General features: G+C 33.0%; 2 protein-coding genes and 1 non-coding gene across 3 annotated transcripts; all 3 read left to right on the top strand.

Annotated features, from left to right (window-relative positions):
• The first annotated feature begins 404 nt into the window (after positions 1–404).
• Positions 405–5,289, top strand: LOC115442545 (endocuticle structural protein SgAbd-6-like). The gene is made up of 3 exons (XM_030167600.2): positions 405–509; positions 954–1,087; positions 4,785–5,289. The coding sequence occupies exons 1-3, from the start codon at positions 501–503 to the stop codon at positions 5,008–5,010; spliced, it is 369 nt and encodes a 122-aa protein (XP_030023460.2). The 5' UTR covers positions 405–500; the 3' UTR covers positions 5,011–5,289.
• Positions 5,290–7,519: 2,230 nt separating this feature from the next.
• On the top strand, positions 7,520–8,235 carry LOC115442541. Its single transcript, XR_003938541.2, has 2 exons — positions 7,520–7,599; positions 7,977–8,235. It is a non-coding gene; the product is annotated as an uncharacterized LOC115442541 (transcript).
• An 834-nt stretch (positions 8,236–9,069) lies between these two features.
• LOC115442542 lies at positions 9,070–11,158 on the top strand. The gene is made up of 5 exons (XM_030167596.2): positions 9,070–9,180; positions 9,259–9,305; positions 9,393–9,474; positions 10,413–10,517; positions 10,926–11,158. Exons 1-5 carry the CDS (start codon positions 9,148–9,150, stop codon positions 11,079–11,081), a joined length of 423 nt encoding a protein of 140 aa, XP_030023456.2. The 5' UTR covers positions 9,070–9,147; the 3' UTR covers positions 11,082–11,158.
• Positions 11,159–13,408: the final 2,250 nt, after the last annotated feature.

The raw sequence follows: 13,408 nt of genomic DNA, 5'->3' as shown, positions 1-13,408 counted from the left end.
CTACAAAGCGGTAACTGTTTATAGCAATAACAATTATACCAGCCCTATATTATATTATATTGCCCACTTCTAGGTACGGGCCTGCCAAACTACTGACAGGGTTTAGGCCCTAATCTACGACACTGGCCTAGTGCGGTTTGGCGGTGTTCCTCCGCTATCCTCGATATTTATGAGCATAAACATCAAATCTGGAAAGTATGAGGAGTTTCATCGCTCGTTTTCCGGCCAATGCTATAGAAATATTTAAAAATAGTAAATTAACACGTCCGATCCGTCAAACTATTCGATGAAATGTTTCCAAATCATCAAATATAGGTATCATTAAAATAACATTTCTTTCATTCATATTATGTCAAACCGGATCACCTTCACTCGTACCATACCTATTAAATATAAAAGACGCTCAAATATACATAGTTTGTCATGGAATATAAGTGAGATATTTATTTCGTAGAGTCATTCATCTATATTCCTTCATAGAGGAAACATTTCATCCGAAAATGAAGTTGGTGAGTTTCATATTATAATGGTTTATCAATAGTGCAACTTATTTCAGTGTTTAACAGCGAAGATATTTCCTTAAAAAAATATACTACTAAAAAATCCGATACAATTATGCGCTAATCGTACAAATATGTGTGTTAGTTAACTGTTAGTAATTGCTTTCATTGTTATGTATACACAATCAAGCATAATGTTATTACTTAATATATTCATAATATTATTAATCTTTTTACATTCTTATAATTATCTAAAATGTTTTGTAACAACATCGGTTTTAAATGCGAAATTTATTTTATTTTAGACCTCAAGATAAATTGACTATAATACTACGTGACTGTTATACATCGTAAAAATAGTCAGTGTGATGCCGTTCGATTATATTTTTCTGAAATAAACTATTTATTATTATAACATATACTTATCTAAACAGTACATATTAATGGTTTCAGGTGGCGTTATTTTTATTTTGCTTAGTGGCGACGGTGTTGACATCACCAATTCCAAGCCAATATCCTGACCCCGAAAATGTGCAAGTACTGAAGTATGAGAATGAATACATCGGACCTGGAAAACACCGCTACAGGTAAAAGATATTACGAATATTCCAGTTGAAATTATTTCTCACGGATCCAATGGCGCATTTGTGTAATTATTGATTCGTTTAAATTTCAAGACGTTCAGGACAATCTTTGAAGCCACTGATCTGATTCTGAAGAATCTATCTCCAATAAGAAGATATATTTTCGCTGATGACTAGTATATTTTTGTCTCACAAATTATTTTTTATCCCATAAACTCTAGTGTACCCTACATTCCAGTCTGCACATCATATATTGCAGAAACGATTTAACTTAGTTCACGTTCTTAATAAAAAATAATCATTATTTAAGATTTAACACATGTACGTATAAAAGCGACTGCCATACTAAAGTCTCGGGTTCGATTCCCGAGACGGGCTAAATGATATTATTGTTTTCTATGCAGTATCAGCCAGAAGTTTAGAATTTGTACCCAATATGTTACATTAATTGGCTCGCCCCCATAACATCATGGGACCACTTTTGCGCCGTTGCGCCACTGCCTACCCCTTCGGGGATAAACGGCATGAGTGTGTGTATTTATACTGCCTATCTGTCTACGACATGGCTATTGACGTTCAATTAGAAACTACCTGTATGAATTGTGACCATCGAATATTCCAGAATGTGTATCGGTCCACATTTTTAGACATAGTTCGACTCGTTATTGTGCAATATTATGGACACCGGTTACCTAAGAATAAATATTTTTATATAAGGCTTTGACATTGTGGAACCGGTTCCATTATACGAACTATCGTTATAACATGTTTGGATGGATTCCTGAACCTCAAATGTTATTCAACTTAATATGGGTGGATCAACCTTCTTCAAATAAATTAAAAATTTTAATACGATAGTTTTAGATTAGACAGACTTCATGGAGAATGTGAAACTTGAGTACAAATAGCGTCTCCTGGGTAACGATATTTTATTTCGAGTAAATGAATTGGGACATACAAGCAAATGCATGTTTTGTAATGTTTATTCTTAAACTAGCTTTTGCTTGAGGCTTCGCCCGCGTAAAAGAGTTTTCCGAGATAAAAGTCCTGCTATATATTTTACGGGATAAAAAGTAGCCTCTAACCACTCCAGGGTCTTTTTTTTTCATTTATTAGGGATAACTAACAATAGTACATTATATTATTTTTTCATTTTTTTCATATATATAGTGATAGTTAAATGTACTACCCAAAACGCTATCCACGGATTACTTATAAATAACGTTTATAGCAGTGACGTGATAATTTAAAATACATTGCTTTTAAGCTAAAAATGTTGTTTTATTTTCCAAAGAAAACAATTTGAAAGAAATTATAACCAAATAAACTATGACATATAATACACCAAGCAAAACATTCCTGCGCGGTATAGTAACAATAATATTATGTTAATGTAAAAAAAATCTTTACTTTAAATTGTATTTAATGTTAGCATACCTCTCACACATTATTCAGAGTCTGTTGTCTCGATAAAAGCAGTTTAATGACTTGGGTTTAAAAACTTGCCGCGGGTGTAGAAATTATATCAATAGAAGAGAATACGTTGTTGTATGTTTCAACCATCCTACGCAATGTCGAACGCAGCCCAGCATTAGTTCGACTTGCGTTAGTTGCAAACAGGTGACGCTCACGCACCACTCGCCTTAAACTATCTCCATACAAACTTCCATAAAAATCCGTTTAGTAGATTTTGAGAAAATCGATAAAATACATAGAGACAGAAAATGGGAATTTGTTTTATAATATGCATGGATGTTGTATAAAAACAGTGTATAGTTTAAGAAATTTGCGGCTTTTTCGATTTTTAGGGTTCTGTACCCAAAGGAAAAAACGGAACCCTTGTAGATTCACTTTGTCGTCCGTTCGTCCGTCTGTCAAGACCCGTTTTATCAGAAACGCGTGGAGGTATTAAGCTGAAATTTTTATCAAACACTCAGCTGTACTGTCTCTTGGAGCTGTGAAAAAATCAAACTTCTAAGCCAACGCAATCAAAAGATACAGCCGTTGATGTCGCAAATTTTCGAAACTCGCATGGGAATCAAAACTTGTAGGTTTAACCCTGTAGGGTACTTCCCGTGAACTCAGAATCTTGAAATTTGGTACGAAGGAACGTCTTATAGTACAGATAAAGAAAAAATGCGAAATCCGTAAATTTTTAGTTTCATTATATAATAAAAATATTTTTAATAATTTTAAAGTTACTACCCCTTTCCTCATGAACGCGTAGAGGTATTCAATTGAAATTCATATCAAATACTCAAGTCTATAATACCTTTAAGCTGTAACAAAATCAAACTTCTATGTCAACGCAATCAAACAACAATTTAAGCCGCATATTTTCAAATTCTCAACTACTCGCAAGGGAATCAAAACCTAAAGGATACTTCCAGTCGACCTAGGATCTTGAAACTTGGCACGAAGCAAGGTTTTATAGCACACTAGCGACCCGCCCCGGCTTCGCACGGGTGCAACATTTCTCCACTATTTAATGGATGTTATTATGCATATGAACCTTCCTCTTGAATCACTCTATCTATTTAAAAAAAACCGCATCAAAATCCGTTGCGTAGTTTTAAAGATTTAAGCATACATAGATAGAGACAAATAAAACGACTTTGTTTTATACTATGTAGTGATATAAAGGAAAAATTCCGAAATCCTTAAATTTTTAGACCTATATTTTTAATTTATGCTCCTCCAACTTTCTATTTTGTAATGTAATGGATTTCATTGTGCAATAAAAATACCATAACTATGACTCGATTGTTGCGATAAGTGAACTTTTACTTACCTACAGGTTTGTACGGAACCCTCGGTGCGCGAGTCCGACTCGCACTTGGCCGGTTTTATTGTCGGAGACACGTTTTGGCAAAGAATAATTGATCCATCCATATTTGCTACCCACAGCTCGCTACTCCGCCAAAATGAAATACCTTTCTCATAAAAATCCCATGGTATACTTGTTTGGGGTAGATATTTCTTGTATATTAATCCCGTATATGGTTTATCAGTATACCAAATCTCATCTAAATCTGTTTGTAGTTTTTACCTTTACATTAAATAAATGTTAAAGTCAGTTATCTACTCAATAGCTTAAATAAAGCTAAAAGTATTGACTTATCAATTATATAGAAAATGAAGAAAAACATTATGTGATCCTATATCTAGGAAAAAAGGTTAATATATAATATTATGTAGTACCAATAATTAACACACGTGACTAGCCACAGCAAAAATATTAGTTTTCAAACAGAAAATTATTTCGAAACCGAAATATATTAATTCAATAGAGTATTGTAATCATGACTTATGTTTGTGTTCACCTCTTCTAATAACTGATAATCAGCTAATTACATGCTTTTTGGTTAGGATTTATAATTAATACCTTTATTTTGCAGCATCCTGTGCATAGATAATTTTCATGACACATTTAATTATATCGTATTTCTGAGAGTTAGTAATACCATTCCCGTTAATTGAATTTATGGTGAACACAGAACACAGTTCCATGATCTCTTTTTTTTAAATCCTGAATAATAATTCCAGAATACGACGGGCTTCTTTGACCTGCCTAAATCCCGTAGTTTATCCTACATACCAAAATTGTCAATATATAATCTGGAAAGTCTGAAGTTACCAAGAGGAGTCGGACCCATATTCTCTTAAATTAATGCTAATAAAATTTCATTTGACCTTTCAGTTTTGAGCAATCTGATGGAACACAGCAGGAGCAAGAAGGAGAATTAAAGAACGCAGGCACCGAAGATGAAATCTATGTAGTAAGGGGCAGCTTCTCGTGGGTGGGACCTGACGGAGTGAAGTACACAGTGCACTACGTAGCTGATGAAAACGGTTACCAGCCAGAACCCGAAGAAGGGCCCGGATCAGCCGTACCTTTTGATTTGTTAGCCTCTAGTCTAGGATAAATGAAGCATAACAGTTGTTACCACCTAAATAATCTATTACCCAGTTATTTATAGTATTGCTCACGGCTCCGTGTGTGTAAATTACTTTTCCCGATGTAGTAATTCGACTATGTACCTACTTCTCCAGGATATAAAGTAGCAAATCCAAGATATAGTTAATCTGTCTACAAAATTCCTTCTAAATGTGTTTAGCAGTTTCTGACTTCTACATTATTATCTATGCAACGGATAAATATTATCAATAATTTTCGCACTTACAATAATTGCCATACCATAGAAAATAATGATTTGCCCATAAATTATGTGCATTCCGTTTTTTTATCAACTATTTTGATTAAAAGTTTTTTCTAGACAATTATGTTGAAAATATAGATTTTCTTATTTACGTTCCTGTTTAAATTATAAGTTAAAGTTTTATTAATACTAAGAACATAAATAAAATTGTCTTAAAATAAATTACTAATTGTTTTTTTTATTTTATTTTGTCATTACAATAATTATTAAGTTATAATATTACATTTTAATTGATAGAAGCATAGAAGCAAATACTGGTGGTAGGTCTCTCATATGTGAGAATCCGCCTGTGTAGGTACCACCGCAATGTCTATTTCGGCCGCCAAGCAGAAGTGTGTAGTCACTGTTGTGTTCCGGTTAGAGGGACATTGTAGCAGATGTAACTGGACATAATGAGACTTAACATCTCATGTAATAATAGTAATTCAAGGTGTTGTATAGTGTTTCTACCGTTTATGGGCGATCGCATCGCTTACCTTCAGGCGAACGGCAAGCTCGTCTCGTTATTCAAGCAGCAATAAAAATAAAAAAATGAAATGTTCTTTTGCAAATTTGCCATATTTAATACATTTTTGAAAGAAGTATCACCGTAATTAGATATTGTCACGTAGCTTGATGCTACGGGAACTGTTTAAACTAAAACATTTTAATCCATCCAAACACTTCTGCTTTATATATTGATAGAGATAAGATATTAGAAGACTCCCAGGTAAGTCACCATTGCGACTGTAAAAATAATTAATTAGTCGAGTTAGAGTTGTCAAATGAGTTACATTTCATTTCTGATGATAGATGGGGATGACTCCACCTATACTCATTTAGGAGATAAACATTCTCGATAATTGGTATTTAATACATAAGTATATTTTTTTAATAAGTCAATACTCTTGTGAAATCAACGAAACTAGTAAAATGAAATAAATAGATAAACCAAACACACTCTTAATGAATTATACCAGTCTTGCCTATGTCGCATTATATGGGTAATTATTAAGTCAATAGATAAGTTTAGAGTCACTCACCAACCAATGCACCTAAATTTGACCGAGCTTGTATAATACGTCAGATGATGTGATTTTCGTAATGGCGAGCCATATATATAGGTAAATAGCTTGTGTGTAATATATTCTTTCGCCGGGTTTGCTCCACCAGATGGCTTCGTTTTTTGCAACATTTCGTTTGGTTTTTTTTATATATATATATATATATATATATATATATATATATATATATATATATATACAAAAAAAAATATTTTTTCTTCATCTTTAATGTAAACACAATTATTTCTAGGTTACCTCAATTTCTTATATATTTAATTCAGAACTCCAACCAAGTTAAATTTCAGAATAAAATTTAACTTAAATTATTTTCTAAAAAGTAACTCGACTGATGGTTTATATTTCTGATAAGGTTAATATTGTAGGCTATTAGAAATCGTTTAGCATCCCCTACGAAATATACAAAGCTACAACTTAATAGACATGATAGCTTAAATGGGAGTGGAATAGCACAGAACAGAAGTGCGGATATCCATCTCGGATTAGGATTCAAAACCCAAGGCACACATCTCTCATTTTTCAAAATTACATATCTGCACGTATTGTTTATCAATTAATTAACGTTCGATTCAAAAATGAAGTAAAACATCTGGAAGAAACGTGCATACCTGTGAATTCTTAAAAAATTCGAAGATGTATGAAATCTGCTAATCCACATAAGCTATCTACATAAGCGTGATGGACTAATGCCTAAAATCCTCTCAGTAGTAGTAGGCTCGTGCTGGCTTGGTATTCTTATTATAAAATCGAGTAAAAATGAGTTCCCATACAAATTACAAATCAAATTGTAATATTTTTTTATATTAGATTGATGAAAGGCGTCGGTGTTATGTGATAAAAAAAAATCTTAATTAAATTATTAACAGGTTTTAGTTAAAAAAAAGGAATTTTAACTTTTTTTACTCTACCTTAGCGTATTCGTGTAATACCTAGACATAGAGCCGAACATACAATAGGATTATAATGATATATATAAACATGCCATTAATTAAAACTCGCACTAGTTTTCAATATCGCGACAACAAAAAATGATTGACCGTTGTACAAGTTTCATGTGTTCCTTGGTTTGCGTAATTTATGCTATGCGGTCAACGACTTTGGTCCTTGAAGTAGCATTGTGCTAAGGAATTACTTAAATACAGAACAAAAATTCTTGCAGAACTAGATATAAGTGTGAACAGTCGGCCAGAAATCGCAGTTCACTCCACTCCTGTGAGGAACATCCACAACTATGGTGAGTCCAACTTTAAACCTGTTTGCGTTAATCGTTTAGGTTTGACATAACATTGTTTTTACAGGTATACGATACTCATCTGTCATACACGATTCTTTTGGTATTCATTACCATAACTGCATTACCGGCGAGTTGTATAATTGAAGAAATAAAAAAACTTACTATAAATAACAATGGATATGGGAAATACAGTTTCGAGTAAGCGTTTGTACATACATGCAGTAATAAATGATTACATTTTTGCATTCTGCGATATATTGTCAATACAGCGTCTTACTTCTTTAATGTTTTTGAAATGAATTATGCTGTTGTCTAGTACAATACTGTTACACAATTTCATAAGGGTGTGCAATTTGAAGACGTATTACCCATTTTAGATACGAAACCTCTGGCGGTACTTATAGAAGAGAAGAAGGTGGAGTCGCGCCGAGCTCCGGTGACTCTCTAGCGGTGCGCGGCGAGTACGGATACGTAGACTCCGCAGGACGACTGTACTCTTTAAAATATGTCGCTGATGTCAATGGCTTCCGACCAGAAAGTAGTGATTACTCCGTCCGATATAATGACAGAAGACTTATTTAATAATGCGTTGGTTGAAATTCGACTGTTGAATTTAATATATTTGTAACACATACATAAATTTTATTTTTCTGCACTCCTCTATATAAACTTTAATAAAACCAAAGCTCACACTCCTCCATGTGCGCAATGTGCTGGGGTACAAACTTTCATCACGTATTAATATATAGATAAACAAAATTTGTTATAACCGTAAAAATGAATGAAATTAAATTTGTCCTAACAATTTTTTAACGTTTGGTTTTCTCGCCCTCATATATATTTAATGACACAATTTCTGTAACGCCTTAATGGAATAAGGTTAATTCTCATTACATATTTCAATGTGTCATGGCTCCATCCATTTAACATTTTAAAACACTTGATCCGTATTTAGAAAACAGGTATTTTAATCATATCAGTTCAGTAATCATTTTAAACAGCTCCATAAAACCGGACACGCAGTGAGCTAAGGCGGCGTATAAGAACAATGTAGCTCAACAAATTAACAAGCTAAAGTGCGAACCAGCAGGTCTGAAATGACTAATAACATGTTTAAACTTGAAAAAAAAACAAAGGTAAAATGATATCTCGGTCGATGGACAAGTGACAAGCAAAAGACAGTAATTAAGTGAAAACGGACAATTAAAAAGTCGTCTTCGTCGTCTTGTTAGAGGTGTATGGCAGAAATACTGATACCAGGTATAACTTTAATTTTTATTATAGGTTTGTAATGTCGGTTACTCATCATTAGCTACCTTACTGATTTTTTATCTTCCCCTTCTGACACAAAAAAATATGTTTTTTTTTTGTAATACAAATTTCCCTGACCCTTCTAACCTTTGAGTGAAAAATATTATATTTCATGTTTTATTATTTACAAAGCAATCATGCGATAGCATTTTATTGGTGTTATATTTTATGACGTAATGCCATAACTTTTTATTTTTGACATTTTGACTCAAACTGGCGCGGCGAGACTCTCAAATAATGTTTAAAAAAGCATTAAATCCGTTGCATCTTGTAAGTTAATTAGTTTGTAAAGGTGATGCATTTTTAGCTTGAACTAGATGTCACATTATAATAACATAAAAATTTTAGGTCCTTCTTTCTATTTTTCACGAAAGTTGTGGTGTAATATATACATAGTGAGTGATTTAAAAACTTTTTACTATTAATATAAAATATTTAATTTCTGTGTAATTTTAAGACTCATATTATATTTTATATTTTAGCGAAGATGTAGAATTAAGACGAATCTTTCCGAGTGAATTCCCGCAAGACACAATGAGGAAAAGTGGTTCTGTGGATGCAGAAGTATTTACTGCTTATTTTTTTTCTATACCTACTAATGATTCCTCACGGATAATTTCTGAAGACAATTATAGCATTAGAGCCAATTACCCATTCACTGTAACCACGAATCTCTTAGCTTAATTCCTAATTCAGGCAACGAAATTTGTCTGAATTTTTATATTGAAAAGGCGCATCTAATGTTCCGGTTTCGAATTTGTAGCTATTAAGATAGCGACATGTTCGCCTCTTATTACATTATGGACAGACTTGAGCTGGCAAAAACGGTTGCTTTTATAACACATCTAATACTTCGAGTATAAAGCTGTTATCCTAAACATAATTTGTAAGTGTTACAAAACGATCTGAAACACCACATCTGTATTCGGTTCAGATTATTGATTGTTCGACTAAAAATATTTAGTTTACAATTTAAAGATATATTTTTTTCGATAAAAGTATTTGGATGTTTGTTACACATACAAATAAATTTATTTTATATATTAACTAAGAAATTCTATCGTATTTGTCATTGATCAATGGAGATAAAACGTCGGTAAGTATTTAGAAGATTAATCATTGATTCGTTTCGTCGTCGATTTCGTAGCATTCTAATTGTAAAATATTTCCCTATCATTTCAAATTGAAGAACATGTTGAAATTGTTTTTGTTGCGTTTAGTTCAACCTGCTCAAGGCTAACGAGTCGTATCTCTACATTTTTTATTTCATAAACAACAACCGCTATCGGTTTTTTTAACCAGGATTTGCGTCGGTCAGTCTTCAAAGAATTAAAGTGTATACTTAAAAATGTCTTAATTAAATTTTTGTCTGCCTAACAAAATGACTAGATACTACGATTTTCCTCAACATGCTCAACAATTCGATTATATGTAAACAAATGAAACACATAGTTCGTTTTGCATATTGCTACCAAAATTAATAACAATAAAATCGTTTTCAGCATTTAGGTCGCTACAATGAGCTAAGAAATTATTTTCTTTATCCTAAAGCCAAACTAAACAGTCATTTCGAAGAACTAGTTTGCTACGATGAAGGGGTCGCAAAGGTAGCTACATTTAACAGCTGTTATCGTTTAACTTCTTTGAAATCGTTTAGAAGGAACAAAGTACTATAATTTTCTTAGCCTTTCAATTGAAATAGTCCAAAAGTATATTTAATTTGATTTCTTTCAAAAAGAACTTGTGTAGTAAAAAATACTTACACAATCGTTACATAATAAATGGAATTAAAAAAGCAATAATTTTATCGACCATCTGATCCATCTAATTACATTTGCGATATTGTTTTAGCACAATATCGCAAATGTAATTCTCAAGTATAGATGTTCTCAAGGAAATGAATAACGCTGACACTGATAAAAACTCAGTTTTAAAACCGCAGTTTTGGTAGATACCTAAAACCAATACTTTATTTTGAGATGACATAAGACTTAAAGAGATTTTTATTCACACAGCCTTGTAAGATTGACCTAGAGCGGTACGCGCGTGAAGAAGACAGTTATTACATGTCTCCAATGAAAGAAAGCCATTTAGACCGTCGTCGAGTCTACTGCATGATGTTACTGTGCTTTACAGAAGATGAATTAGACAGGGTTGTCGCCTCGTTCTAGAGATAAAGACAATGAACGTTGCGGGTAATCTTTAGAGAGAGAATTGATTTTAGGCAATATAATATAATGAAACTGAATCATGACTCATTACTGATCTAAATAATAGCCGAAAAAGTTACACAGATATGTTGACACTGAAAAACTCTACAATTTCAGTTCACAAGAATAATAAAACTTTATACGCCAAAAATAATTCAATTACCAAAGCATACAACACGTTGAACAAGAAACAGTTTTTGAATGATTATAATATTTACAAAAAAAATACTTTTTGTAAATATTATAATCATCATCCGCAAATGCATAGCGCTACAAAAACTCCACGAAGGTTAAACAATAAATACAAGTTTATCCGTGCATCCTTATCCGAAGACGTTCGATATTCAAAAACAGGTCAAAGGTCTCACAGATTCCATTTTCCCATGACCAGCAGATGCAAGTCTGCCGACCGCCCACAAATCACGCGGTGAGGTAACCACCGTCCGATGCAATTTACAATCTAAAATCACTAGCCATTGGGTCGTCTGCAGAAGGTTACATGTTACATACTCATTTCTCATCAGACTCATTGATGCCATATTGTTAATTGTTATTATTATTGAAAACTAATAGAATGAAAATCGTGGATTCATGTTAATAATCTTAGTAAATGTTGACTACTGGATAAACCCTCAACTTGTTTGAAGCAACTGCCTTATACAACTGATTTGCAACTTTTAGGATGAATTACGTTCGTTAAGACTCCTCGAAGACTAATATTTATTACCTCCTCCGTAAACAATATCCACAATTCCTAGTTTTATGTGGATGTTTATCAGTATTAGGGATTATTAATCATCACAGTAGCTGCTTACTTGCCTACTCTACCATTAAAATGCTACGGGTATAGTGTACTCAGTCAGATAATGAGTCCTTCAACCTCAAAAGGAAAACATTTTATTTGAAATTGCCCGACGTTGTCTATCCACATCATCTCAAGACAGAAATATCTTAAGTAAAGTTGGGTGCACTTAAAATGTTTGGTAGAACGCAATTGTTTACTTATCTGACGTTCATTTTATGGTCTGTACTAATGACATTGTATAAGAGATAATTTTAGTTGGATACTTACTTTTAACTTGCATAAAACTTGCTATTGCTGGCGGCTCCGTCTATCTGTCGGAAAAAATATAATTACTTTTATTTAAATACTTTGTAGCTTAAACTCGTAGGTTCGCCCGTGTGATTTTTTTTATCGGAATAGTAGTTCCGCTTTATATATTCCCGAGATAAAATTTAGCCTGTGTTTTAAGTTAGATCTCTACAAATAAATTGGTAAAAAGTGCATTTAATACATGCAGTAGTTTTTGCGTGATGCGGGTACATACATACAGACATACAAACAGACAAAAAATTAAAAAATCGTACGTTTTGGCTCCTGTTGCTCTAATAAAAATCCCCACATTATTTCTCCTTCAATATCTATAAGGTGATATTTAGAGAGTGAGTGGTCGTTATTAAGTGACTTAAACGCTCATAATTGCCGAAGATAAATTCAGTGTCGTAATTAAAGAGGAAAAGTAAAGATTTATCAGGGTAAGTGGTTGGTTAGTACTTGTTCGATCTTCTATAAATGTCTCGCTATACGAACGTAATAGGAACTTCTATAAACTCCCGCTATCTTCATGGCTAATAAATAGTTTCTTTTTTACCTAAAATACCTAAGTACTAGTGGCGTAGCGTGGGTTCTTGCCACCCGGAGCATATTCAAAATTAGCCAATTTTAAATATGCTCCGGCCTCGTATATATGCTCGTGCCTTAGACACCGGGCGAAAGCGAAAAAGTCATTTCAACATAAACCACACGCCAACAAAGCCATCTTCCTCCTTTCTTCTCGCACCTAGCCGCTGGTATATGTGGCAAAAGTTTAAAAGTGTTTAATTTTACGCATTACGGCTCCCCCCGCCTCCATCACGCTACTAAATATGAAATTTTTTCTGCCTGTTTCGTTAAAATTTTGGATAATAATGGTATTACCTGCACTTAGTAAATAAATTTAAACATACAAACAAACTAACCGTTTGTAATAATAATATTTTCCGATATGTAAATAATACATGAACGCACTTCACATTTATCTCTGACCGGTGAGGCCACTTTTAAAAAACCAATATTGTTGTTAAAAAAATGAAGGTCGCAATATAATTTTGCTACATCCGCAAACATCGCAAAGGGTATAGATATTGAAATAGATGGGTATGAGACAAGGTTAATTTTAATAATTTACAGTCTTACCTATAAAAAATTCGCAAAGCTATGCTTAGTCAAAACACAAATTTACTTTATC

Source organism: Manduca sexta, chromosome 26 (assembly GCF_014839805.1).
Source record: "Manduca sexta isolate Smith_Timp_Sample1 chromosome 26, JHU_Msex_v1.0, whole genome shotgun sequence".
In the NCBI taxonomy this organism is placed as follows: domain Eukaryota; kingdom Metazoa; phylum Arthropoda; class Insecta; order Lepidoptera; family Sphingidae; genus Manduca; species Manduca sexta.
Note: the sequence above shows the minus strand (reverse complement) of the source record. Positions and strands in the feature narration are given on the sequence as shown.